This window comes from Abramis brama, assembly GCF_963993115.1.
Source record: "Abramis brama genome assembly, chromosome: 16".
NCBI classification, from domain to species: domain Eukaryota; kingdom Metazoa; phylum Chordata; class Actinopteri; order Cypriniformes; family Leuciscidae; genus Abramis; species Abramis brama.
The window spans coordinates 8,605,266-8,633,252 of NC_139978.1; the positions used below are offsets into that span (position 1 = coordinate 8,605,266).

General features: G+C 37.6%; 2 protein-coding genes across 12 annotated transcripts in view; both read right to left on the reverse strand.

Moving 5' to 3' along the window:
- The window catches only part of aak1a (AP2 associated kinase 1a), a 66,900-nt gene extending 54,075 nt beyond the window's left edge, over window positions 1-12,825 (reverse strand). For 5 of the 7 annotated variants that reach the window (XM_084086820.1, XM_084086823.1, XM_084086821.1 and 2 more), the window contains exon 1: window positions 11,963-12,772. In XM_084086820.1, coding sequence (XP_083942946.1) covers window positions 11,963-12,116 — 154 coding nt within the window. In that variant the 5' untranslated portion in view covers window positions 12,117-12,772. Of the gene's footprint in view, window positions 1-11,962 lie in introns of all 7 variants that reach the window. The other 2 variants (XM_084086824.1, XM_084086826.1) reach the window with 2 other exon arrangements.
- Window positions 12,826-14,494: 1,669 nt separating this feature from the next.
- rer1 (retention in endoplasmic reticulum sorting receptor 1) lies at window positions 14,495-27,967 on the reverse strand. Of its 5 annotated transcripts, none has more exons than XM_084086828.1 (8): window positions 27,880-27,967; window positions 24,823-24,908; window positions 19,166-19,270; window positions 18,843-18,942; window positions 18,646-18,724; window positions 16,541-16,676; window positions 16,284-16,412; window positions 14,495-15,342 (listed from the first exon to the last, which is right to left on the reverse strand). In XM_084086828.1, the coding sequence occupies exons 2-7, from the start codon at window positions 24,901-24,903 to the stop codon at window positions 16,323-16,325; spliced, it is 591 nt and encodes a 196-aa protein (XP_083942954.1). In that variant the 5' UTR covers window positions 24,904-24,908; window positions 27,880-27,967; the 3' UTR covers window positions 14,495-15,342; window positions 16,284-16,322. The 5 variants fall into 5 exon arrangements, with proteins under 5 accessions (XP_083942954.1, XP_083942957.1, XP_083942958.1 ...); XM_084086831.1 differs by having other exon boundaries at window positions 16,358-16,412; window positions 27,880-27,965; XM_084086832.1 differs by lacking the exon at window positions 27,880-27,967 and adding an exon at window positions 27,332-27,477 and having other exon boundaries at window positions 16,358-16,412.
- Window positions 27,968-27,987: the final 20 nt, after the last annotated feature.

The window sequence follows — 27,987 nt, forward strand, 5'->3', positions numbered from 1 at the left end:
CTCCTCAGAGAAAACACCCCTGACTTAAAGGTGATGTAAGATTTTTTTGTGTTAAAATACATTCTCTTAATCCAGTTTATTGTTCATTGACTATTGTTAGTATGCCTTTCATGGGTTTATCTCACCCAAAAGTGTAAACATTGAAGGCACCATTAAAACATTTCTTTCCAGCTCAACCTACAGTGAGAGTTTGGGGGCGGGGCTACTGTAGTAGGCGGAGCCAGAGGGGGTTTAGCCGGTGTGGGAAGAAGTGCAGACCTTCAAAGATTAAACAGGTCATGAAAATGTCAAGCGAATGGGGCAAAATGGATGAATACCTGCAATACCATCTGCAGCCATTCAGAAAGAAAAATGTAACAGATTATTATGTTTAATTTGATGTGTCTAGTGTAGACAGCCTCAAACAGTTGTAGAAAAAATGCATCTGGTGCAGATATGTTGGATGAGTTTATTATAAGCGAGATGCTTGCTCACGTAGTCTACTCAGTTGATTACTCATGACACATAGCAACACAGCTAAAAGTATTCCTAAAATGTACTTTTATTGAAAGTAGCATACTTTTCCCTGTTGAGACATGCCTTCACAAGCACCCGTAAAGAAGGCCCCGATATACTCACGGCAAAGTTCGCTTTAGTTCTTCGCTTAGGGTCAAAACGAAGTTCAAAATATGTGACCAGCGATATTCTGTTAGCGAACATCTGACGCCGCCCACAAAGCTGAGGTAAATATGTGCTATGTGCTTTCCTCTCAATAACAAAATAAACACACAACAAAATTGAGAAAACAGCAAGCATTTTGTTAAATAAAGCACAAGAAAAGCATCTGATCATAGCAACGTGGATATGTTTGCACAAGCTCTGCAATTCGGCATTGTAGTAAAGTCACATTTATTTTTATAGCACTTTATACAATAGATTGCTTAAAATTAAGCAGCTCTGCCGTATCAAACATGAAAAACAGTGTCAGCGTCTCATTTCATCAGAAGTACAATTCTGTTTGTTTTTTTGGTAATTTAATTGTAGTTTCGAACTCCCAAACCGGACTCGAAAACGAACTTCGTTTTGGCCTGATTTTGTTTGAAATGAAGTTACTGCAGTTTGTTCTTTGATTTCGCTTGAAGTTTATCAGGGCCTTAAGAGCTGTGTTTATGATGTTTGAGTTGCAAGGTTGTCTGAAAATATGCTTTATTTTTGCAATTCCGCAAGGTGCCATTAGTGTCGCAGAAACTACATCGGCCTTCTTCACCTTTCACTTAATGGAAGTTAATCAAGCAGAAGAACAGAAACAATACAAACAGATATGCACAAACATAAAACACATTTACACAGTGACTCAGGACTGTGCTAAATTTAAACAGCTTTGTTGGAGAGGAGGTATCGCTTCCTTTCACCCTCCATCTCTCATTTCCTATCGTCCTTCTTGTGTGTGTGAGAAATCTCCTCGCAGGAGGTCGAACCAGGCAGAACCGGCAGCAGAACTATGACTCATCCGTTCAGCATCGACTCACACACTTCCCACCAAAACACTGTAGACCTGCATGTGTAGCACCGAGCCAACCATTATAAAAAACCTTGCGTAGATTCTACTGAACCTTCAGTACTCTGAAATCCTCAAACATACTCACAACTATGAGAAAGCAAAAGCTTCTTTAGCTACACTAGCTTGATTTATGACTCAATTCATAACACAAAAGTGTTGCATTCTCAGCGTTGCCACTAGGAGCACTGTATTTTACTTTAATCCACCAAAGCTTTTTTGGCCAGCGCTCTTCTGAAAACGGCTTGCTGCTTGAGACCAGTGGCACTGGTTTTTGGATGAAAGGACTTGCTTCTTGTGTACAAGTAGAATGTGACGGTTAGTCATTGTGGTATTTGTCCCGCCCCTCCTCCACTGTGATTGGATGGCTGGGTAAAAAGTGACCGTGATGAGCGCTGTGTTTTACCCAAAGCCGAACATTCTTCAACTCTCGGCGACCGGTTAAAAGCGTTTAGTGCTCAGCATGAAATAGTCACGCAGCGCCTTGTTACGCTGCTGCCATTTTAAAAACGCAGCACTCCCATTGAAAACAATTGGAAAAATAAATGCTTTGGTTGGACACATGGCCTTAGTGTAACTGTCTTCTACATTTTTCTCTTTCAACTAATTTCGCAGCAACAAAACATTCTAAAGAGTCTTTCTGTGCAAGTTAGTTGAGGTTCATACTTCATAAAAAAGCTGCACGATTTGGGGTAAAAAATTGTGATTCTATATCAACATGGCTATAAAATAATAATGATAACAATAATTGTTTAACGGTCATTTGTGATGGTTGAATTCACAAGTTTTTTTTATTTATATATACTTTATTTTAAGGATTTTTCAAGTTAAAACACTGATCAAACAACACTGGCTCAGACTACACACACACACAAGTAAAAGAAGAAGAAAAAATAAATAAAATTGGTCCAATATATAAAAGTGCAAAAAGCTGATTAACAGTCAAGGTGCCCAGAAGGGATGTGCAGCTTAAAGGGATACTTCACCGATTAGCATTAAGCTTTGTATCAGTAGAAACCCGGTAGTATTTTCGAATAACCGTGCTTCCCTCCCTCATGCCCACCTGAGACGAGAGATTTCTGTATTGTGTGTCTGGAAAAAAACCTCAGATGACGCAAAAATCATCATTTTGTGTCATCTGAGGCTTTTCTGTCCAGAGGCGAGAGACTACAGCCAGTAGTAGGAGCTCGTTCCGCTGCTGCTCGTTTTCAACCCGCCCATAGGGGGATCTCACGACAAACCGGCGTCTTTTCAGTTTCGAGTCGACTAGTAGCCTAGTTGTATCATTTCTTCCGACACTGCCCTCTGTAACCGGTAGGCGTGGCTTGGGAGTGGCCTCGTACGGCAGCGAAGCAAGTGCATTCTGGGAGTTGTTGTCTTTCATGCACATGAGACAAAAATACATTTTCTGGCTTTTCTCAGTCTGGAAGGCACCAACTTCTAAAATAATTTCACATTTCTACTACATAAATGACCCAATTTAAATACACATTCATCTTTCCAGCAGTAAAATATCCCTTTAAGGTCACTGGGGGCCGACTGAGCGGTTAACTTGTCCAAATGTCCAAGAAATGAACCCCAAACAGCGGAAAACTTTTCAATAGAATCAGACCTCAAATGAAATCACAAGTGTTTACCGGTATGTTGGTGCTGGTGTGCGAAAGATATCTTAACTGTAAAAAGATTATGTGAATAGCATATATATGCTGTATTTACAGTCTGATTAAGTCAATCTGGTAATTTTATAGTTTATAATTTACCAGTATAATGTGGGAAATGGGCAACTAATTCATCCAGTGGACTATTCCTTAAAGAAAGACTAAACACAGCTAGACAAAATAGACTAGACTAACCCTATAAAACCAACAGTACCACTAACACAGTCTGAAACAAACACACCAGAACACAATGAGCATGACAGCTGAGGGCCGACAGATGGCGGCCATTAGAAACATTAATGAATAAGTCAGTTGCCGATCATCTATTATTCACTCACACACACACACACACACACACACACACAGAACAATCAGAATGAGGCAAAGACGCTCTCTCCTAGGGGCAGTCTGATGTTTACTCAATGACAAAAACACCAACGATGACCTCAGAGCTTCAAACTGAACCAAGACATTTGGTACTTGCATAAAAGTATGCAAGTACATATTTTATGATTAGAAATAATCCTTATCTGTCAGTCTGACTGAATGAACAGTAAAATTCCCTTCAAGTTCTCATGTTCAGACTTCAAGAGAATAACGTAACATTTGGAATTTTAATGTGACATGGTATATGAAGAATATCTATGGCAGGAGCTCTTTTCAGTTGCTGCTTTCATTTCCGCCTGATTAATCTTTCCCCCTTTGTTTTCTACTGTAACAGTATAAAAAAAAAGGACAACATAGCTATACTGCGCATTTGTGGTCTGCTTTCCCGATTTAATTTACGATATATCCCATTAATAATTCACTGGAATGCACCAAGAATCTCTTGCTTTTCTCCACAAATCCTCACGTCTCTTTCCAGGTTTGTTTTCAAACAGATGCTTTTAAATGTAATTGTCTCACTATTCACTTCTAATCTCTATTATCAGTGTTTACTGGAATGCTTCTAATGCAGGTAAACAGAATATGTATTGTCTGTCACAATGACAGAAATCATTTTGAATTATCACTCAATGTTCCCATTAAAGAACATTTTTGATTAAGGCTAAGTGACATATATTAACACAGTGATATTTAACACATCCGTAATATTGCTGCGGAAATAATCGGGTGTTATTCATGGTCTGTTGTACTAATTTGTTAATGCTTTTACACTTTTAAATTTCCTTTTAATGCTCGATGGTTGAAGGGTGAGTAGAATAATGTCATCTCATTATATCCAAATGTAAAAGTTTACAATGTTGTTGCAGATGAAATATAACACAGATAAACTTTTACCAAAGCCTTACTTAAGATCTACAAAACACATTCACCATTTTTGTAGTTTTTAAGACTTTATATTAATTTTTGTAGTTCTGAACCAAATCCTCCCTCAATGAATTGTGTGCAATATTAGCTTTTAAGCCCTGTTTACAGCTGGAGAGACATACCCGTTTACACCTGTTTTTTTAATTCGTCTCTTTTGTCAACCACTTCTTTCCTGATGTCTTAGAGGGGAGGGTCTATGGGCGGGTAAATGAAAGGGTTTTTCAGATCTTTCGATCTATGGACAAAATAAGTTTTCACCCAGAGACGACGGAAACACATCAACTTTAGTTTCAAGATCACACTGACGCTGTGAGTGTGTGTTTTAAATCAGGAATGGTGAGAGAACATTGTGCTTGGTACATTTTTCGTCTTCAAACCAAATTTGGGTCTTCAGCCAACAAAGTTTAAATCCCGCTTGGCTAGTGTGTTTCCCATAATGTTTACGCGTTAAGTCAGCAGGCGGAAAGTAGACGATCTTTTGAGGCTGTTTGAACACATTCAACCACATGAGCATTTACACTACAAAAGCAATCCGGTCGAATGCGTTTTCGACTAACTCTGGAAGTGGTCGAAAGTGGACAAGCTCCAAACATTTTAGACCACGTTACTTTACACCTGTATTTGCCATCGTCCATTTGTGATGGGATCGACCAAAACACATCTTAATACCAGGTGTAAACACGGCCTTAGAGTGTTCATGGATCTGGATTTCACCAGAAATAGTAGACCATCCGGATACCTTTGAGATTCTCAGTTCATCATACTACAATTTGGGACACATTCATTCTAATTTTGAATACTAGTCAGGACATAGTATGTTATTTGGGATGTAGCAATTCTAGATCTAAATAGAATTGACTGACATTATGACGTTTAAGTAAGCACTGCTTAGTTATTTTGGAAATAAATATATCTATTTTGCCTATTTATATGTTATTTTGTAAAAATCTTGAAAAGGAAATTGCAGATGAAATGGCTTTTGGTTTATTCTTCTCAGTTGATCACCTCAATATAAACAGAAGATCGTTCACATTGTGCAGTGTCATTTGCATATTGTGCACAGAATAACTACTGCATACTGCATTCTTTCAAAAATAGCAGATTGTATAACAATCGGAACATGCCCTGCGCATGTGTATGACCTCTTTGGTAGTGTGGCGCACACAAATAACCTATTTACATTTAAGCCACAAACATTCCTAAGGTCACAAAAATGCAAATTCCTGTAGCAACTGTCTCCGAACTAGCCCATGTGTCATGGGTGACACTCACAGCTGTTGACATTCAGCCATCCTATTTAAATTCAGATCTGCCTGCAGTAAAGATCATGTAACACACAAAGCATTCGCTCAGTCATATACACAACCTCTCAGTGTTATGTAATTAAATGCGCCAGGTCTTCATTTCAATGTCTTCAGAGTGTTAATCCAATTTGCTTCAATACACTTTTATAGTTCATAAACACTTAACCACTGAGCCTACCATAATGAAGCTGTTGAAGTCAAGCATCATTGCAGAGTTTACAGCTTTGTGGGTAATGACTCTAAAATGAGCCTGCAGTCAAATCTGTTTACTGGACAATTATCTCCTAAATACTATATTTAACTGATGCACATTATTTTTATTTTTTTAGTTCATGCAAGTTTTGACTGCAAGGGTGTATGATGACAAATTTTTTATTTTGGGTCAACTATCCAATGTTTAGACCACAGAGTCACAGTGTTTACACTTAACTTACCAATGGATTATTCAACATGCTCTCAATTCGAAACTGTTTTTACACTTCATTTTTACACATTCATTTGTACGTTTCCGTACAATCTGCTTATGCCCCACTGATGGTTTGACACATTAACTGTATATGATTTCCAAAATGAGTTTAAGAAATGTCATGTGGAGTAACCAACTTAAAAGTAATAAAATATTGTCAACCTGATTGATCTTAATCATTATCAAAAAAGTATTTAAATATATATTACTTTTATCAACATATATCATATTATTCATTCAAGTTTTTGAGAAGTTGCACCACATGACATTTTACTAATTTTTCATTTTACTGAACCAAGTCAAATCATAAGTCATAAGTCAAATCATGAGATTCACCCAAAAATAAAATACTGTCATCATGACGTTCCAAACCCATAACACTTTTGTTTATCTTCGGAACACACAACACAATCTCACGGCAATTCGTAACTATTTTACGTTTTTGGTGAGTTGGTAGCTAATTAGTATGATTTCATTCATTCGTTTTCATATGATGTGCTTATGCCCCACTGGCGGTCGTGTTTAGGGGAGGACCTTCATGCTTACTTTTCTTCATACTCATGATTCACACTGTACGAATTCATAAGAAATCACCACCTTGTAAACTAGGGGCTGTTTACACGACACCGTTTTCAACTAAAAAGTTAAACTTTTTATGCGTTTTGTCCGTTCATTTACACGACAACGAAGTTTTGGGTGCCTGAAAACGCAAACTTTTGAAAACGGGTTTTTAAAAACGGTCACCCTGTAAAAAAACAAAAACGCAGATCTCTGAAGACGATGTCATGCACATGTGTATTACGTGTTCAGAAAACAGCGTTAGTCATTTTCACGGATCCGTGTGAATGGGGATCATTTTGACAATGGTGTCGTCTGTACGCGGAAAACTCAAAGGAAAAACTTCTCCGTTTTAAGCATATCATTGTCGTGTAAACATACCCTTTGTTACATTAGCTACATGCAGTTGGGTTGTATTTTTTAATATTCAACACGCTCTCATAGCAATTCACAACAATTTTTACGCTTTGGTGGCTAAATCATATAAATGTGCATTTCATTCATGCATTTTCATTTCATTTACTTTATGCTTACCTCCACTTATAGTTTAGTTTCATGTGTTTTTTCAAAAAATCTTAAATTTTTGTACAAATCTCTTGTATGAATTCATTCCACTTCATTAAAATAGTAGTAATTTTCTCATAAGATCGGGATGGATTATTTATTATGATTTATCTCAAAGCTGGGCATATCTTGCTGAGCGAGTTAAAGTTAGTTTGACTGTTGATCTGTTTATAGCTGGCATCCTGAATGAGAAGAATGTGCAGCAGAACCACACACCTGCAAATAGTTTGCCCAAACATTTGTGTCTGCATTTGTTCTTGCATAGCGTTCTTGTCCCTACAGTGAGTTTATGCATGCTTGTAAGAACCTCCAAATGGTCCTCCTGTTAGTCTTTTAGAGAGTGAAAGGTGACAGCCTGACTGAAGCAGTGATGTAACAACATTGAGATATATCGCTTGAGGGCCTTATGAACTCATTCGGATGACTAGGCAGAAGTCAAACATATAGTGAATTGTGCTTCAAGGTCAAAGCCTCTAGACCTTGAAAGTTTTTCCTTGGCAAAATGTTTTAGACAGCATAACTGGCCACTATACTATGGTGGCCGACTGCCATGAACACAAGATTGGATGCCGTTCTTCAGAGCAGCCAGCTGAAACCATTCACAGTACAGCTGTTGTGTTGGGATTCCTAAACTCCCTTGTAACAAATGCAAGTGATTGAAATATAGTGCATTTTCTGCTGTTTCTATTAAATGCTATTTAGAAACTACATTTGTCCATCATAAAAGGGAGTACTTTTTTTTTTAAATCTAGGTGTAAAAACTTGTCAAGTTCCAAGAAAAATCCCTTGCATTACCACTGGCTTCATATGGTTTTCAAAAAAGTTTTAATTTAATGACTAAGAAAAGTGGCTTCACCAAGTTTAAAGTATTATTGTCCTTACACCTTTAATACTTTTTTTTAAACCAAAAGTCGCACCACATGACAATTTATTTTATTTTTATTTTACTGAACTAGCCTTGTCTAGTCAAGACATAAAAAGTCCAAATTTTCCATTTTGAGAGACTCACACAAAAATAACAATTCTGTCATCAATTACTCACCCTCTTGTTTCTAACCATAGACTTGTGTCTATCTTTGGAACACAAGATATTTTTACAACACAAATTCAATTCGTAACTATTTTATGTTTTTTGGCGAATTGGTGGCTAATTAGCATGATTGAATTTGTAAGTTTTCATATGATCTGCTTACGAATGTCTTATGGGTCGTTATGGGGAAGGACGATAACTATGAATATAGTTCTAAGAATCATTCTAAATATAAAAGAAGAGCAGAGTCCACACCACAACTATAATGATAACAGTACAGAGAAACTAAATTACTTTCAAACCTTTACATTTCTAGCTGATGAACGATAGAAATTCTGACATCCAATCAGAATCCATCCTGATTTAAGAGCTAAAGCAGCAGAAAGCATGTGCTCAGAATTAACAGAACAATATCGCTGGTGTGAACGCTAATATAGCTATCGTTGAAGTTATCTTCATAGTTATCGTTCTTGATGTGAACAGCCCTAAATTATCACAGAAGTTACATTTTTGGGTGAACTATCCCTTTAAAGACAAGTCATCCCTTCAATCCCAAAAAAACAAACACCGTTTTCATGAACATCTCCCTACATAACACGATAGTCCAAATAACTAATATAATACAAATGTGACAAAATTAAGGGATTAGTGACAACTAAAAAGGGAACCAAATGAAAAATCAATATATTAGGAGTGTTATCTCTCTTTTCAGACACACTTTGGGAGCCGATGCTTGAAACGGTCGGTGGCGGTTTAGACGTTCCAGGTTCATAATAAAAATAATGCAAGGAGATGATGAGTATATTCAAGCAAAAGATAGCATATATTAGTTCTGTCAAACTCAGCAAAACCAACGTTACTCATGTATCGAGAAGAAATAAGCAACATTGACGTCCGTTTTAAGGCCTTCCCGCTCCTTAAGGTCTCTCCAGTGCTGGAAAGCCTCCTCTTGTCTGATTGCAACCTTTCTTTTTTAAGTTATATTCCTCTGACCTTTTCCTCTTTTGTATTTTCTCTGCCATCTCTCTCTTTCTACAGTCGTTATGCTAATGTCTGTGCTCTCTCTCCTCCCCCATCATGAGTGTATACGCCCCTTACTGCTGACTGGCTACAAGTGTGTTTTGGTGCTCAGTCCGATCCACTTTTCAAGCCCCCCTGTGGTGAAAATCAAGCTTTTAAATGTTATTTATATGTACATGTGGCGTTTTTAATATGCTTTAAGACAAACCATGTGCAAATTCATAAGTCGACACCATTGCGGAGTATTTTCTACAGTGAACCAAAGACAAAAGTCTCAAAAAAACGCGGTTTGAAATCGCTGGTGTTTCTGACGTCACAAACTACCTTTTAACCAATCAGGTCAACGTGTGATCGTCAATGAGTGGATCTCTGAGCTGGTGTGAGTGCGTGGAGGCGGGCCTAATTTGCATATTCATAGAACCGCATATACTAAATGAGGCAAGAGTGTAGAGGTACATTCAAGCTATTTTAAGGCATGACAAATGTTTTTTACAAAGATGGTTTTTTTTAATATGTAATTTCGGTGATCAAAGATGAGTTTTAAGGGATAAAATGATTGACTACAAGGGGACTTTCAAATGTATACAAAATACGCTTGACTGTAATGGCAGTGGAATGAAAGACAAAATCAACTCGAGATTATAAAGCCAAGCCCTGTTTTGTTGGGACACACAGAAGCAGCAGTTCAAAGTTTGTGAGAAAATACCAGCCTGACAAAGATTATAAAGTGCAAGGGTTTGAGGAGGACATCACAGTGCATGCGTCTCCAATGCAACATATTCTGTGGCAAAATGTCCAATACTGAATAATCAAATACAAAATTCTCACTAGGTTGTAGACTTTTTTTAAATGGCAGAATGTCTCCGATCTCCCATGAGAGACAGTGACTCCAAATGTGCTTACAGGCAATAACAGAAATGGCTTGTGTAAGGCGTTCACAATTCTCTATGCACTGAGGTCATGACATGGACATATGACAGCCGGTTCTCTCTCTCAGTCTTGATAATATTGTCTGCACTTACATGTTGAGCTGGAGGACAGCTCATCCTTTGTAACTCTAAGATGTAGCTTGAAATTTCATAACCAGTTTTGAGTTCCTGATACGACACCCTATCAGGACTCGTCTGCTAAGATCTCCGTGCATCAGCAGGGGGAATGACTTCTTCAAATCTGCTTAAGAGACTTTAAGCTGATGACTCATGTAATGCATCCAGTGAATTCAGAACTTTCCATGCAGTTCCATTACCAGATTATTGGGGCTGCATAAGTTCCAGAAACCCTGGTAAACCCTTCATTTTTAAAAGAATTTCTCAATGTATATCAATTTTGTGTTTCACTGCAAAAAGTAAGTCATCTAGGATTGGAACAACGTTAAAGCGAAGTTTGAGCTACAATTCTTATCAACCAATGTCTGTGATTTCAACGAGACTAGCATCTCCGTGTTTATTACAGAGGTGGGAGTGTGTGTTTTCTAGACGTGGGCATAATTTTAATTTATTAAACCCTATTTAAATAAAATGACAATTTATAGACAGCTGTTTATAATATGCCCATATAATTGAGCAGAGAAACATAAGCATCTTACCTGCTACTGATATGAAATTGGGCAGTCACAATGCATTTCACAGTTTGGCTCTTATTATTACTATTATGTTATTTTTTCATCAGATACCATCCATATTGAAATGAAAGCATGCTGAAGATTGGTGCTCAAACGGTACGTCAAAATACACATGAGGAGAAGCATCAGGATAATACATAAAACATCAGCAATCACAGACATTCGCATTAGGACGGGATGAGAGTTTTTAAAGCAGAGGACCATCAAGTTAGCCGAAAACAGTAGGTAATTTGCTCTGGAAGTTTTACTGAGGGTGTGTGAGAAAAACACAGACATGGCAGATTAAATAAATCAATGAAACCAATAAAGTTTGGCATAAAGTCAAACCTGCTGTTGACAGTTGAATACATCCTGACTTGGGGCAATATTTTCATTGAATAATGATATAAATTTCAAACTGTTCTTCACACAAAACTAACATATGGCTTCAGAAGACTTGTGATACATATGCAGGAGTCATTTTTGGTTATTTAATGGTAGTCTTAAGATGCTTTTTTGTCACTTTTGGAGCTTGAAATCTCCAGTCTCCATCCAGTTTCATTATCTGGAAAAGAGCAGCGTTGACATTCTGCTCAACTTCTCCTTTTGGCTTCCAGGAAGAAAGTAAATCTTACTGGTTTGCAACAACACAAAGGTAAGTAAATGATTACTAAATTTTCATTTTGGTGTTAAATATTAAATTGAACCTCCTCTGCTGGGACAGCACGCCTCACTACATGCAGTCAGCAAATATTTAGATGACGCATGAGTGACGACAGAGGCTCGGAGTCATTCAAAAGGCATCGTTATTTATTTATATAGACATGGACCGTAAAAGCATCACCAGTAGCCTACGCACATTTGATTCATTATTAGTCCTTATGAAAAGCAAAAAGTCACTTAAAGTCGCTTACCCTCTGCTACAGTCTCCTCCACGGTCACTTGATGTCGTCCAATCGAGTAAACGCGTCCGATGAACGCGCCGGACCCCGCGCTGCCCCCCGCGACGGCTCCTGACGCGGGCCCCGAGCTCACCAGCTCCCGTCGGGTATCGAAGAACTTCTTCATAGTCCAACCGGCAACACTCTTTCATTAAATCATGAAAAACAACCGGACTCTCGCGTACGTGTCGTTTCCCAGATCCAACAAAGATTGACAGATACACAAATTATAGAAAAGCGCGATAATCTCTTAATAAAAAACAGTCCAGTTCGAGACTCAGCGGACATCAAGTGTTAGGAGATCCGAAACAACTCAACTGCATTAGAAGGAATCGGTTATCAGACCAGTAGGATGAGTCACCATTGACACATTATCTTCATACTTATGTACCTAAAACACTAGCTTATAATAACATATCTGATGAGTGCCAGCTGCATAAACAAGCAGTTTTAAGTTATTCCACGAGTCCTCTTGCCACGCTGTCTTTTATTATGCACTTGGTGTCCAGCAACGATTTTCGGCAGCACAGCGTTCAGGAGTCGCTCTCTCCTCTCTGTTTGCTCATTCAATCATCTCAGCTGATCCTCAGAACTGACGCTTGCCCGAAAACCCGGAAGTGCAACGTATACGCAGGGAAACAGCCGGTTCGATGGGGTTTTCTCTAAGCAAAGTGAATAATAGTGTTTAATCATTGTCTGCTGGCGAGGTTAGATTAAAGAAACGGCCGTACACAGGTAAAGAGCAAGCATAAACCGCGCGTTAGGATGGACTCGGTCGTCTACAGTCAGTCACGCTCTCTGGTAGATGTTGTTTAACACAACGCGCTGACGTCAGCGAGGACGCGCACGTGCGTGTCCAATAAGAGCCACTAGAGGGCATCCTTACACACGCGCCACAACATTATCGTTAAATCCTCCTGAGAACCAGAAAACTTTTTTTTTTTGTGAATTAATTTTTTTGTCATTACCTTTTTTTTTTCTTTTTTTTTTACAGTCTATGGTCATTACATTGTTTAGACTTGGAGCATGAGAAACAAATGGAGAATTTTTGTTTTTGAAAAAAAAATATTTTATTTATTTATAATAAAATAAAATAAAATGGCATGACAAGACACGTGCAGGCAAAAACAATTTTGTTGCTGTTTTCATTTACCAATCAATTTTTTGGATTCAGACAAATTTTTAACTAAACTTTGTATAAAAATGATTCTTAACTATGTTATGAAACAAATAGCCTAACAGAATGATTGGATATATTTACTTTATGCAATATGTCCGATTCTATGTATCTATACATTGAATCTAATTAGCATGTTAATGTGTTCCAGAGGCAACATATATAATAAAAGATACAATAAAACAATAAAATAAATACAATAAAAAAGTGTAATAATGGGAGTAATTATTACTTCATAGGAAGTACTGTCAAATCGATTTATCACATCAAACATAAAAGTTTGTTTATATAATATACAGTATGTGTGTGTGTGTGTCAGGTGTGTATACACAGACACGCACACACACACATATATTATATAAACACAAACTTTTATGTTATAGGCCTATGCGATTAATTTATTTGACAGCACTAATGTTCATATATAATCTATTTCCTTATTCACTTGTCAAAATGCCTGATAAACATGCTGTAAGTCCTGGTGTCCTTCTACAGTGGACATGGATGAAATCAATGCCCAGTTTTCATATTCTGATTTCAAACTCCATAACGTTTTCCTGGGATGTTTATTTACGACAAACAATTTGAAAATGAATCACATTTTTAATGATAATTTCAAAATATTATAATATTTCCATAAGAGTGCTAAATTCCATAATTCAGACAATGTCAGTCAGGCTGTTGTTGTGAAACCAAACAAATTCGCTAAAATATCATGTCCTTTACAAAGGAAAAAAAGTATAATATATATATGGGTCTCAGTAGGATAACATAACATCAAATTTGAATTCTAACAAATGCAAAACGGAATAAAAGTTTGTATTACTTGCGCTTGCCAGATCGACACGATGTCTGTCGCATTGCTGCCCCCACAGGGAAATGTTTTTTACCCATTACCACAAAACTAAACTCAGAAAATGAGTGCAAGGGAGGAAGATTATCAAGATTACTGGTTTGTCTAGTTTACTGTTATTTGATTTTAGATTTATCTTATTCGTTGTCAAATTACACATTAAACCTTTGACAGGCTAATGTTTTTTAGCAAAACTACTTAGCACTTGCTACTCAGGCAGCTGTGGGTTTGTTAGAAGGACCCTTTCTAATCATCACATGTCAGTAACGACTGGCACATCTTATCTCACACTTCCGTCCTGTTCAGAAAAAAAGAAAAGAAAAAAAAAGATAGATAACTCTAGTTCTGAGTAAAGCACTCGCATCATATGCTCGTAGATTATGTTTTGCTATCTAATGCAATGACATTCATGCATTTTTAGGTGGAACCCAAGTGTCTCTTTAGGGGCTTCTGTACTGTAAATGGAAATGCAAAATGTTGTAAGATCGTGTTTATCAAATTTTCATAATACATACAGAATAATGCATCTAATACATTACACTTCATCTTCGATTCAGACTCATCCAAACATTCTTGCAAGTAGAATACAGAAATGGGTTACCCTTTATTTTAAGGTGTCCTTGTTACAGTAATTATTTAATTAAGTGCAGAGTAATATTAATTAACATAAGTTTAGGGTTTGGTTTAGGTGCATGTAATTATGCATAATTTACTGTTGTTACTATAACATGTAACATGAGTAACAAGGACAATAAAATAAAGTGTTACCAGAATTATCAACAGACTTTAACTGATTTATTCACTAAACTTATATTTAAAAAAACAATAAAAACAAAAAAAGTAATAAGCAGTGAAGGGACACAGCTTTTTAATAGCATTTGAAGTGAAAAATTTACACTTGGTTATTAAAATCATCTTGTTTTCTCTTAACCAGCAGCACAAGAAAACCTAAAACATGCAATGTCTTTAATCAGGAATTAACAAACCTATTATTTTGTTTTGATGAAGATTAATTTAATACATTAAAAATGGCATTTTCAAAACAAAAAAACATGCTAACCATTAAAAAAAATTATACATTATACATGTTTTATATATATCTCCCCTCCAAAAAAACTGCATTCTAATAGGAAAAATGTATCATCTCAAATGCTTATTGAAGTTCTCTCCATTTGCCCATAAAAATAAAAAAATCTATACTAGTTATGACCCAGCTCAAAAAAAAAAAAAAAAAAAAAAAAAACAGAAAAGAAAAAACAAAGAACAACCTTCAACCCTCGCCATCCATTTGTAATAGTTAAAGCACTCAACTTTATGTTTCCTCTGTAAAAGAAAAAAGAGAGACAGTTTTAATTGGGAATGCTTAAACGATAAAAACATACAGCCAATATTTTTGTATCAACATTTTAATGGAATGCACGTTTGCTTTAAAAATCCTGGCGTACAAAGTGAGGGGGTTTGAAACGGTTTACCTACTGAAAAATAACTTACAAACAACACGAATGGATGTGAATAAAGTGGACAACTATGTACAAAAATTAAATACAATGCTACAGCACATTAAGAGATTTATAAATGTTCATAAAAGGCAAATATTAACATGTGGCAAGATGAAACTCCACTAAGTCCCTATGATCAATAATGTCTCCCTCTCTCTTCATGGAAGCTTCTTGCGTTAGTCTGAATACTGAATCCAATGTTATTATTTATGAAAACATCAAATGTACCAGGGTTCGAATATTAAACTTCCCACTATTATATTATATTATATTCCCATGTTTGTAAATAATCAGGAAATAGTTCAACCAAAACTCGTTTCTCATCATGACTTAGTCCCAATTCAATATGACTATTTTCATCAGTTAAACACGCACGGCAGAATGTTCCTGCTGCCATTTTCCATAAAATAAAAAGTATGTAAAAGAGCAGCAGGGACATTCTGTAAAATGTCTCCTTTTGTGTTCCACTGAGAAAAAGGTTTTAAAATAAACTGGAAAGGAGTATCAAATCCTCTAGGTTTGAAGAAGAATGGGGACCACTGAGCAAAAAATCGGTCAAATCTCATACTTAGTTGTCCAAATATATTAAAATCTGCCAGTGTGTAGAAGCTCTCAACAGCATTTCTCAAAGGCCCAAACGCTTAAAGGCATCATTACAGTTTCAATGTCGATCAAAAGTTTCAACAGGCATGGCTTTTTCTTACTCAGAAAAAGCAAAAGAGAAAAAAGAAAAAGGAAAAAAAAACCTCAACCCCCGTTACGCACCATTCTTCATCAATAACTTTAATTTCAGGAAGGGGAATTTTAACTAGCAAAGGTTTTCGCTGTGTCTTCCTTGCCTCTGTAAGTCCTCTTCCCATGTGTGAAGGGCAGGTATCTATACTTGATCATGTGCTGTGGAGGAAACACAAACAGTGTCAAAACCTCAAGTTAACAACATTACATCACTGGAACTCTAATTTTAGACAACGCTGCTTTTAACAGCTCAGCTATATGAAAAAGAAATGCTTCTGTTGGCGAACCTTGATCTGCCGCTTCATGGTGATGCAGAACAGCATGATGAAATACATTACGAGGATGGGCCAGAACACCGGCACGTCAAAGGCGTCGAAGAATGTGCATATCATAGCGATGACGATGCCCTTCGTCGCTGAATGCCTGAAACATCAAGCAAAAAAACAACTTAAACACTTAAACTGAATCACACATGCATGAGTTATTAAGGCCTGGTTTAACACACAGGGCTTAGATTCAGCTAGGATTAGGCCTTAGTTCAATTAGGACATTTAAGCAGCTTTTATCAAACATGCCTTAAAACATTACTGGTGTGCATCTTGCACACCAGTAATGATAGATTTAAAGGTATTTCAGGTCAAGATGCTTTTTCAGTTAAAACAGCTCAAGCATGCATTTTAGTCTGGGACTAGCTTAAACCTTCGCTGTGAAACCAGGGGTAAAGGTCTAAAATTAAATATGTAAAAAAACAACATTACTGTGAGCTTATTGTAACATATTAATTGAATGATATTTAGTGGACAACTGATATATTAGCGATCACGATAAATCTGCAGACGTTTGGCATTTAAGTTCTTCTGTTTGGCCGATTGGTGTTGGAAGCAAGACTTTTATCCCAGCACAGATGCACACGAGAGCTCATGAGATTTAAAGGTAAAGTAAGTGCTGATATATTTAAAGGTTCTGTTGAAAGTGGATCAGACCGAGCAGCACAACACACTTGTAGCCAATCAGCAGAAGGGGGCGTGTCCACTCATGATGGGGAGGAGAGAGAGAGAGAGAGAGAGTGAGCAAGAGGGACATTTGAAGAAAGACTAGAAAGAGAGATGGCTGAGAGACATTACAAAAGAGAAAAGGTCAGACAAAGAAGGGTTATGATCAGGCAAGAGCTTTAGAAGCCGTGTTAATATTAGAAAAGCTTTCAAGCATTAGAGAGAGCGAAGCAGAAAGGCCTGAAATCAGATGCTGAGGTTTTGTTGTTTCTGCTCCATGCGAGTAACATGGTTTTACTGTTTCACAGAACCAAGATATGCTGTTGTTGTAATGTTAGCTTTAGTAACAGGACAGTTCTGAGTTTCATTGTTTGTCTAGATCTGTGTGTTGCTGGCGACTAACAACAAACTCTTGCTTACATCTTCCTTGTCATTTGTTATCTTTGCTTTATTTTTCACGAAGCATTATTTTCGCATCAGTTATGATAAAGAGACATCCACTCTTGCATTGCGTGTTCGAGCATTTTGGGGGCGGAGCAATGAAGGGAGGGGTGTGTGTTTGGGTTGATTTCAAATATCAACATTGTTTCTCAGAAATCACTTATTGCACCTTTAAAGCACTCATGCTTACAGCTCCTATTCTCCATCTCCCTCCTGTTTTGTTTTTATAGATGTTCACTTTTTTTTCCAAAATAATAATTTCGAAAATTGTTTTAGTAAATATTGTAATTTAAATATTACATTTATTGTAGTAATATTGTGGAGTTATTTACATTGATTTTTAATATCTTACAGATCACCACATTATTGTTACTTTTTTTCATTCCTATGAAATGTGCCAGAAATTCTGTTGTCTGTTTTAATTTCTCTTTATTTCTCTGGTGTTTTTTATGATTAAATTGAGATGAAAAAAAAAAAATGTTGGTAATCAAATTAATTAAAATTTTTAATTTAATTTCAAAATGCAATACAATTAAATTTTGGGCAAACAAAAATAAAAGTTGACGCCAAATTGTGGTACTGCAATATAAAATTTAAAAAATGGAATGGTGAAATGATCATGAAGTGACTCAGTTTATGTGTTCATATCCTTATGTAGTGAGACAGCAGATGTATTTCATAATTAAATTTCTTAAGTAGCTTTAATAATGATTAAGTGTACAGCCCTACTTTTTATTCATACTAATTTTGCCAAATTTTGTGACATTACGTATTATACACAATTTAATTTTAATCACTGGATTCTGCCTATGTTTTCCACGTGGTGGAAATCATTGGGCTCCATTTTTGGTATTTCGGTGTGTCACTGGATCAAGCCAATCCACTTATTCTCTGGAGAAAACTGCACTCAAGTGATTCCATGGGATCTTAAAATGTCACCCATTAATGTGACAACTCACCAGAATTTGAACTCTGGCAACCTCCTAATGAACGGCCGGAACTCTTCATTCTGTTTTGTGGGTAGTGCTGGACCCTCATCTAACGAAGGGACACATCGATTAGGGAAGAAAAAAATAAATAATTTTTTTTTTTAAAAATCACCTCAGCGATGCAAAAGTCACTGATGATAAGAAGATCATTCAAGTGCAGGTCTTACCTGGATCATCAAGCAATGAGGGATCCACTTTTGGTGAGAGGAAAGCAATGAAGAGGTTAAGGTGGTAGATCCCGAGAGCATATGTGACTATGTACCAGCCCTAATAAAAGACACAAATGATTCAGTGCATTTGATTAATGTTTTGCGATGAAAAATGCAAGTTACTCAAATCAAATTAATTTTGTAGACCAGCAAGATGCAATTACACAACAAAAGCATTATCATAAGTCTACAACTGCATAATAACTCTACCCTTATTGTCAAAGCATAAATTAAATAAATGAAAGTATTTTGCAAACATTCCTAAACAGATGTGTTTTTACCTGTAGAATATATACTCTGATCATATATATGGCCGTTAGAAGAAGAGTGGCTGCCCATCGGAATGCTGAGAACGGTGTTGACTTGTCCAACCATGACTGATAAATCTGCATTTAAAAGAGAAAAAGTAGTTCTCATTATCCAACAACACTCACTAGGGGTGGAAGATACCAGTAGACACGATTAACAGGTTGAGATTCTGGACTGCATGTGACACTGCATGGTTAGCTTATAGTTTTTTATCAATTCATTCTTGTGTTCCGCAGCACGTTTGAGCTTCAGCAAGAACCAATGAGGTTCATTCTCGTGTTCCGCAGCACGTTTGAGCTTCAGCTAGAACCAATGAGGTTCATTCTCATGTTACGCAGCACGTTTGAGCTTCAGCAAGAACCAATGAGGTTCATTCTCGTGTTACGCAGCACATTTGAGCTTCAGCAAGAACCAATGAGGTTCATTCTCGTGTTACGCAGCACGTTTGAGCTTCAGCAAGAACCAATGAGGTTCATTCTCGTGTTACGCAGCACATTTGAGCTTCAGCAAGAACCAATGAGGTTCATTCTCGTGTTACGCAGCACGTTTGAGCTTCAGCAAGAACCAATGAGGTTCATTCTCGTGTAGAGCAGCACGTTTGAGTTTCCACAAGAACCAATGAGGTTCATTCTCGTGTTACGCAGAGCGTTTGAGCTTCAGCAAGAACCAATGAGGTTCATTCTCGTGTTACGCAGCACGTTTGAGCTTCAGCAAGAACCAATGAGGTTCATTCTTGTTACGCAGCACGTTTGAGCTTCAGCAAGAACCAATGAGGTTCATTCTTGTTACGCAGCACGTTTGAGCTTCAGCAAGAACCAATGAGGTTCATTCTTGTGTTCCGCAGCACGTTTGAGCTTCAGCAAGAACCATTGAGGTTCATTCTTGTGTTACGCAGCACGTTTGAGCTTCAGCAAGAACCAATGAGGTTCATTCTTGTTACGCAGCACGTTTGAGCTTCAGCAAGAACCAATGAGGTTCATTCTTGTGTTACGCAGCACGTTTGAGCTTCAGCAAGAACCAATGAGGTTCATTCTCGTGTTCCGCAGCACGTTTGAGCTTCAGCTAGAACCAATGAGGTTCATTCTCATGTTACGCAGCACGTTTGAGCTTCAGCAAGAACCAATGAGGTTCATTCTCGTGTTACGCAGCACATTTGAGCTTCAGCAAGAACCAATGAGGTTCATTCTCGTGTTACGCAGCACGTTTGAGCTTCAGCAAGAACCAATGAGGTTCATTCTCGTGTTACGCAGCACATTTGAGCTTCAGCAAGAACCAATGAGGTTCATTCTCGTGTTACGCAGCACGTTTGAGCTTCAGCAAGAAACAATGAGGTTCATTCTCGTGTAGAGCAGCACGTTTGAGTTTCCACAAGAACCAATGAGGTTCATTCTCGTGTTACGCAGAGCGTTTGAGCTTCAGCAAGAACCAATGAGGTTCATTCTCGTGTTACGCAGCACGTTTGAGCTTCAGCAAGAACCAATGAGGTTCATTCTTGTTACGCAGCACGTTTGAGCTTCAGCAAGAACCAATGAGGTTCATTCTTGTTACGCAGCACGTTTGAGCTTCAGCAAGAACCAATGAGGTTCATTCTTGTGTTCCGCAGCACGTTTGAGCTTCAGCAAGAACCATTGAGGTTCATTCTTGTGTTACGCAGCACGTTTGAGCTTCAGCAAGAACCAATGAGGTTCATTCTTGTTACGCAGCACGTTTGAGCTTCAGCAAGAACCAATGAGGTTCATTCTTGTGTTACGCAGCACGTTTGAGCTTCAGCAAGAACCAATGAGGTTCATTCTTGTTACGCAGCACGTTTGAGCTTCAGCAAGAACCAATGAGGTTCATTCTTGTTACGCAGCACGTTTGAGCTTCAGCAAGAACCAATGAGGTTCATTCTTGTGTTCCGCAGCACGTTTCAGCTTCAGCAAGAACCATTGAGGTTCGTTCTCGTGTTACGCAGCACGTTTAAGTTTCCACAAGAACCAATGAGGTTCATTCTCGTGTTCCGCAGCACGTTTAAGTTTGTACAAGAACCAATGAGGTTCATTCTCATGTTACGCAGCACGTTTGAGTTTCCACAAGAACCAATGAGGTTCATTCTCATGTTACGCAGTACGTTTGAGTTTCCACAAGAACCAATGGAGGTTCATTCTCGTGTTACGCAGCACGTTTGAGCTTCAGCAAGAACCAATGAGGTTCATTCATGTGTTACGCAGCACGTTTGAGCTTCAGCAAGAACCAATGAGGTTCATTCTTGTTACGCAGAACGTTTGAGCTTCAGCAAGAACCAATGAGGTTCATTCTTGTGTTCCTCAGCACGTTTCAGCTTCAGCAAGAACCAATGAGGTTCATTCTTGTGTTCCTCAGCACGTTTCAGCTTCAGCAAGAACCATTGAGGTTCGTTCTCGTGTTACGCAGTACGTTTGAGTTTGTACAAGAACCATTGAGGTTCGTTCTCGTGTTACGCAGCACGTTTGAGCTTCAGCAAGAACCAATGAGGTTCATTCTCGTGTTACGCAGCACGTTTGAGCTTCAGCAAGAACCAATGAGGTTCATTCTTGTTACGCAGCACGTTTGAGCTTCAGCAAGAACCAATGAGGTTCATTCTTGTTACGCAGCACGTTTGAGTTTCAGCAAGAACCAATGAGGTTCATTCTTGTGTTCCGCAGCACGTTTCAGCTTCAGCAAGAACCATTGAGGTTCGTTCTCGTGTTACGCAGCACGTTTGAGCTTCAGCAAGAACCAATGAGGTTCATTCTTGTGTTCCGCAGCACGTTTCAGCTTCAGCAAGAACCAATGAGGTTCATTCTCATGTTACGCAGCACGTTTAAGTTTCCACAAGAACCAATGAGGTTCATTCTCGTGTTACGCAGAGCGTTTGAGCTTCAGCAAGAACCAATGAGGTTCATTCATGTGTTACGCAGCACGTTTGAGCTTCAGCAAGAACCAATGAGGTTCATTCATGTGTTACGCAGCACGTTTGAGCTTCAGCAAGAACCAATGAGGTTCATTCTCGTGTTACGCAGCACGTTTAAGTTTCCACAAGAACCAATGAGGTTCATTCTCGTGTTACGCAGTACGTTTGAGTTTCCACAAGAACCAATGAGGTTCATTCTTGTGTTACGCAGTACGTTTGAGTTTCTACAAGAACCAATGAGGTTCATTCATGTGTTACGCAGCACGTTTGAGTTTCCACAAGAACCAATGAGGTTCATTCATGTGTTACGCAGCACGTTTGAGTTTCTACAAGAACCAATGAGGTTCATTCTCATGTTACGCAGTACGTTTGAGTTTCTACAAGAACCAATGAGGTTCTTTCTCGTGTTACGCAGCACGTTTGAGCTTCAGCTAGAACCAATGAGGTTCATTCTCGTGTTACGCAGCACGTTTGAGCTTCAGCAAGAACCAATGAGGTTCATTCTCGTGTTGCGCAGCACGTTTGAGTTTCCACAAGAACCAATGAGGTTCATTCTCGTGTTACGCAGAGCGTTTGAGCTTCAGCAAGAACCAATGAGGTTCATTCTCATGTTACGCAGTACGTTTGAGTTTCTACAAGAACCAATGAGGTTCATTCTCGTGTTACGCAGTACGTTTGAGTTTCTACAAGAACCAATGAGGTTCATTCTTGTGTTACGCAGTACGTTTGAGCTTCTGCAAGAGGTTTGTTCTCGCGTGTCAAGCAGGTTTGGTTGAGCTTCTGTTTCTGTTTGCTGATCAAGGTTTATATCTGAATAAAAGGCCTAAATTCAATCAGTTCAACTTAAAAAGCAATAAAGAGAGAATTTGGATTAAACCGCTCAATTCATATGGATTAGTTTTACAATCACTTTATAAACTTTTTGAAGTATCAAAATGTCAGTTGCGTAGCTGTCAATGGAGGGGCAGACATCACTCAGATTTCATCAAAAAGATCTTCATTTGAGTTACGAAGATGAACGAAAGTCTCACAGGTTTGGAACAACATGAGGTTGAGTAAATAATGACAATTTTCATTTTTGGGTGAACTATCTTTTTAACATTACGGGCCGGAGCACGGTTACGTCATTACGATGGACCTTTTTGTTTTGAAGAAAAGCTTTTGTTAATAGACTGTCTACTAGATTTATCACTTATGCAGCGAGTTTCACTTAACTGTACTGCACATATCAAAAGAATTTTTACGGCGGTAGCTGACGTTGATAGAGGAATTTGCAGCTTTACTCACAAACTACAGTTCCTGTTCGTCAATAAGGTGAGAAGCAGACATGTTATAAATATAAATATACTCAAATTAATTGAAAAGTGTACCATCCAAGTAGTAGTAATAGAAGTTTGGTAATGATGACAATAGCGCAACACAAAAGCAGTAACTGCTCCATGCTCCGGCACGGTTAGTGATCACAATACATGCGTACCGCACTCGAGCCCAATCGACCCGTGCCCAAGCCCACCTCTTCAAGCAGGCTGGGGCATGGTGCAGCGTACTCATCACCCAGCAATCACACTAGTCAAACAAACCAGACTTTGGGAGATCGCCTGGTGTGAGTACACCCTGAGAGACGGTTTCTGAGCGCTGTCTCAGAGGCACGCACATAAAACCGTGCGAGTACTGAATAGTTATTTTTGCTGCGTAATTGGGCTTGAACGGTTAAATACACATACTTATTTGTCAAAATGCCCATCTTTGAAAGTATCCTCAAACAAAGTCATTTATGTCTTAAGTGAAAGTAAACAGTTGAGAAAGAAAACGCATGTGTAACAGTATATTGGATCTGTGCATTCGATTTTAATGTAAAAGGAAGCCTAATATACCTGCTGACGTCTGTGTAATTAATGCTAATCAAACAACAGAAATCACTTCTCGTGACTGAATCACAGAGAAGACTATGCAGTGTTTTTTTTTTTATTACTTTATACAATTTATGTAGTATTTTTTATTTCTAGTGTTTGAAATTTTTCAGGTGTCTATTTAATTTGAGTCTTTGTTCTATTTTAGTTTATTGTCCTATTGCTTGTAATTAATTTCTTTGTTCTTATTTTATCACTGACTGTTCACATATCTTCTGTAAGCTTGAGAGTTTTTCTTTTAACTTAGGCTAGAATTAGGGTGTTTTTATGATATTGAAATTGGTGAAAAGAATGATCAATTTCAATAGTTTGCATTTTTTTTATATATATAAAAACCCTATTTAATGCAAAAAATCGCGATCAATATTAGGGTTGGGCAACGATTAATCGCGATTAATCGCATCCATAATAAAAGTTTGTGTTTACATAATATATGTGTGTGTACTGTATATAGTTATTTAGTCTATATAAATACACACATACTGTATGTATGTGTATATTTAAGAAAAATTTGGTATTTATATATAAAATATTCATATATAATATAAATTATGTATAAATATATCTACAGTATATACATGCAAATTTTTCTTAAATATACACATACATATGTGTGTATTTATATATACAAAATAATTATACACAGTACACACACATATATTATGTAAACACAAACTTTTATTTCGGATGCGATTAATCGCGATTAATCGTTGCCCAACCCTAATCAATATCGTTATCATGAAATACAATTACTCATATCGTGATATAAGATCTTGGTCATGTTGCCCACACCTAACAAGAGCCTCACCTGCCCGAGCCGTTTAAAGAAGTTTCCGATCGCTGATGGTTTCCCATGGATGGATTCACCAGCACTGTCTCCTTCTGGCATTCTGTCTGTGAATGAGGGGTAGCAAATGAGGGTACGGTGACAAAAAAAGGATTATTTTTGCTTGCTATTTTTATATTGACAGTAAACAACCCAGAAATAACACAATATAAATCTCCTCATTGAGCTCACTCAAACATATATTCAAAACTGCATGCAAATAATTGTACCATTTAGGAGTGTAGCTGCACATTTCCATCCTAATGTCTTCTAGGCAAGCATGCTTTCTTGTACATTATAACTGTTCATATAGCTAATAATGGTGTTGAACAGCCACATCAACACAACTAAGTGTTTTGCACTCAAAGCATGGAGAATTACAACCTGATGCACTCATTTCTAAGTTGCAGCAAATTTAGTATGACTAAATCGAGCCTTAATTTCAAGAAAATAATAATAATAAAACCTAATAAAATGGGATGTGAAAAAAAAAGTTCTCATTTTGTTTTTATCATTGTTATTTTCTAATTCCCCCTAATTAACAAATCCTAAAATAGTGTAAATTACTCAATTCCTATAAATCCTATTGAGACCATATAAAACCCTACCAAATTTTTTTGTTTTATCCTACTGGAAAATCTGACATTCATTTAGGATATGTTATACTTATCTAATGTCTTAAAGCCCTATTGTATTGTGTATGGTTTACTATATCTCTTCTGAATTTTTAAACAGATTCACATAAAAACGACTGAGACATAAACCGAACACATTTCCCTGTTGGTTACAGGGTTTACTTCCTTTTTATTCATATTATTTCTAACAATTTCTTTATTTGTGGAAACTTTTTATTGTAATACAGTCAGCTGTTCTTCCTGTCTCCCTGTAACACTGCCTTAAGCGTCTTAAATGATGGATATTGCAGTTTATTGCTCTGGTCACATCTGCAGTCCTCATGCTTTCTGCAGCAGGACCATGACATGTTCACACAGGTGATCAGGGACCCAGGCCGTCTTTCTCCTGCTGTTTTTCCCAATCAGCAAAATGGTCTCTTTAGTGTCCAAAGGTATTAGAACTGTGACTTTAATTGTCTACCACCATTAATCTGTTAGTGTCTTAAAGGATTTGTTCACTTCAGAATTAAAATTTCCTAATAATTTACTCACCCCACTTTCTTTCTTCAGTCAAAAGGAAATTAAGGTTTTTGAGGAAAACATTCCAGGATTGTTTTTTGTGGTTAAAATTATGTGTGTGTGTGTGTGTGTGTGTGTGTGTGTGTGTGTGTGTATGTGTATGTGTATATATATATATATATATATATATATATATATATATATATATATATATATATATATAACTGATCGTTTGGCTAGATAAGATCCTTATTCCTCAACTGGGATTGTGTAGAACCCTCTGAAGCCGCATTGAAACTGTAATTTGGACCTTCAAACCATTGAAGTCCACTATATGGAGAAAAAATCCTGGAATGTTTTCCTCAAAAACCTTAATTTCTTTTCGACTGAAGAAAGAAAAACATGAATATCTTGGATGACGTGGGCTGGGGTGAGTAAATTATCAGAAAGTTATAATTCTGAAGTGAACTAATCCTTTAAGGACTGTTCCACAAGTACATGTGCAATAATTGTTTACGGTTCATTGAACAAGCATTAAAAACACTATTCAAACACTTTCCAATAAAGATTTGTAAAGCTTATTTACATTTTACAAAATTTTCATTAAAATACTGTATTCTGAACAGGGGACGTTTCTTATAAAGATACCCGGGTTCCAGAAATCCCAAAAAGGAATCCAGGAATTCCGTGATTTCTTTCTCTAGATCACCTGATTTGCTCTGTACTGACTGAATGACATTTCACAGGCGGGGATAAGGGTGGTGTTGTATTACGTTAAAGTTCGTAGGTTTTAAAATCTAAATTACTGTTGACTACATTATCTGCCTTGCAGATCTGTGCATTTCCCCCGTTTCAGTCGATGATAATATACGATTCACCCACGAGTGCGTTAAAGGAATTGATTTCCTGATCGTACAACAGGGCAAGCCTCCGCGAGATGATGATAACCTACAGATGTAATCTGAGGCAAAGTCCAAAAAACCACCACGTCAATGAACAAGAGGTTCTTCGAGGAAAATAATCAACCTAAATCAAGATCGTTCAGTATAACGGCGCATTAAATAAATGGTTTGGAGTCTCTGCTAAAGGTAGATTTCCCTCTTCTTTCAGTTACTGCTGTCGGCTACAGTGGAATCTAATGCATCATTGTAGAGAATACTAACATGTGTATTTATTTGCTAAATAAACTATAGTGATCCCAGAGCAGAACCTGCGATTCTTGATCCAGATACGTCTAGTCTATTTCCTGACATCTGAACCAAACAGGACAGTGCATGCAAATGAACACTAGCTAAAGTTCCGGTACAGATTTGTTCTCAGTCTGTTGTCATAAGCGAACCAGTGCGACAGATACTTACCTCAATGTTTATTTCATAAACTCGCTGTTAATGTAACCACCTAACTAGAAGGCTAGTGGTCAGACATTCTAAGCTAATTTGCTATTTAGCATCGGTCTGTTAGCCGTAGCTGATTCCTTTAAGGCGTAAAGCATGCTGGTTAATGTAGTTTCTAAAATAGATCTTCTGCGTTTGACGCAAAACACAAACGACTACTTATAAACTACACTTCCCATTCTATATACAACACGACGGAAACGCAAGGGTTGTAGTTTTCATTTTCGAATTTGTAATTGAAACTTCTTCTGGGAGGCATCGAGAATGAACTACAAAGACCAGCAGACACGCAGAAAAGTGGACAACTCACTTCCGGGGAAATCCGAACGCAGGCGAGTGGTAAACTTTGCTAGCACTGCCTTTTACGGCATCTTTTAGAAAATCTAAATTTACAATCGTCATGCCACTTGAGGAAAATAAAATCAGGCGGACAGTTAACATATTCGAGGAGTCGGATCGCCTGTGAGAGGTTTATAACAGGAGTGAGATGACAGGAAATCTGTTTCTCTTACCCGGTTGTGCCGCTGTGTCACTCTCGGCTGCCGATCCGCGCGTCGCGCTGCTTCTCTGTGAACACGTCAGTTCTTCTGTAGACGCAGCCGCGTCAGACCGCAGTAGCC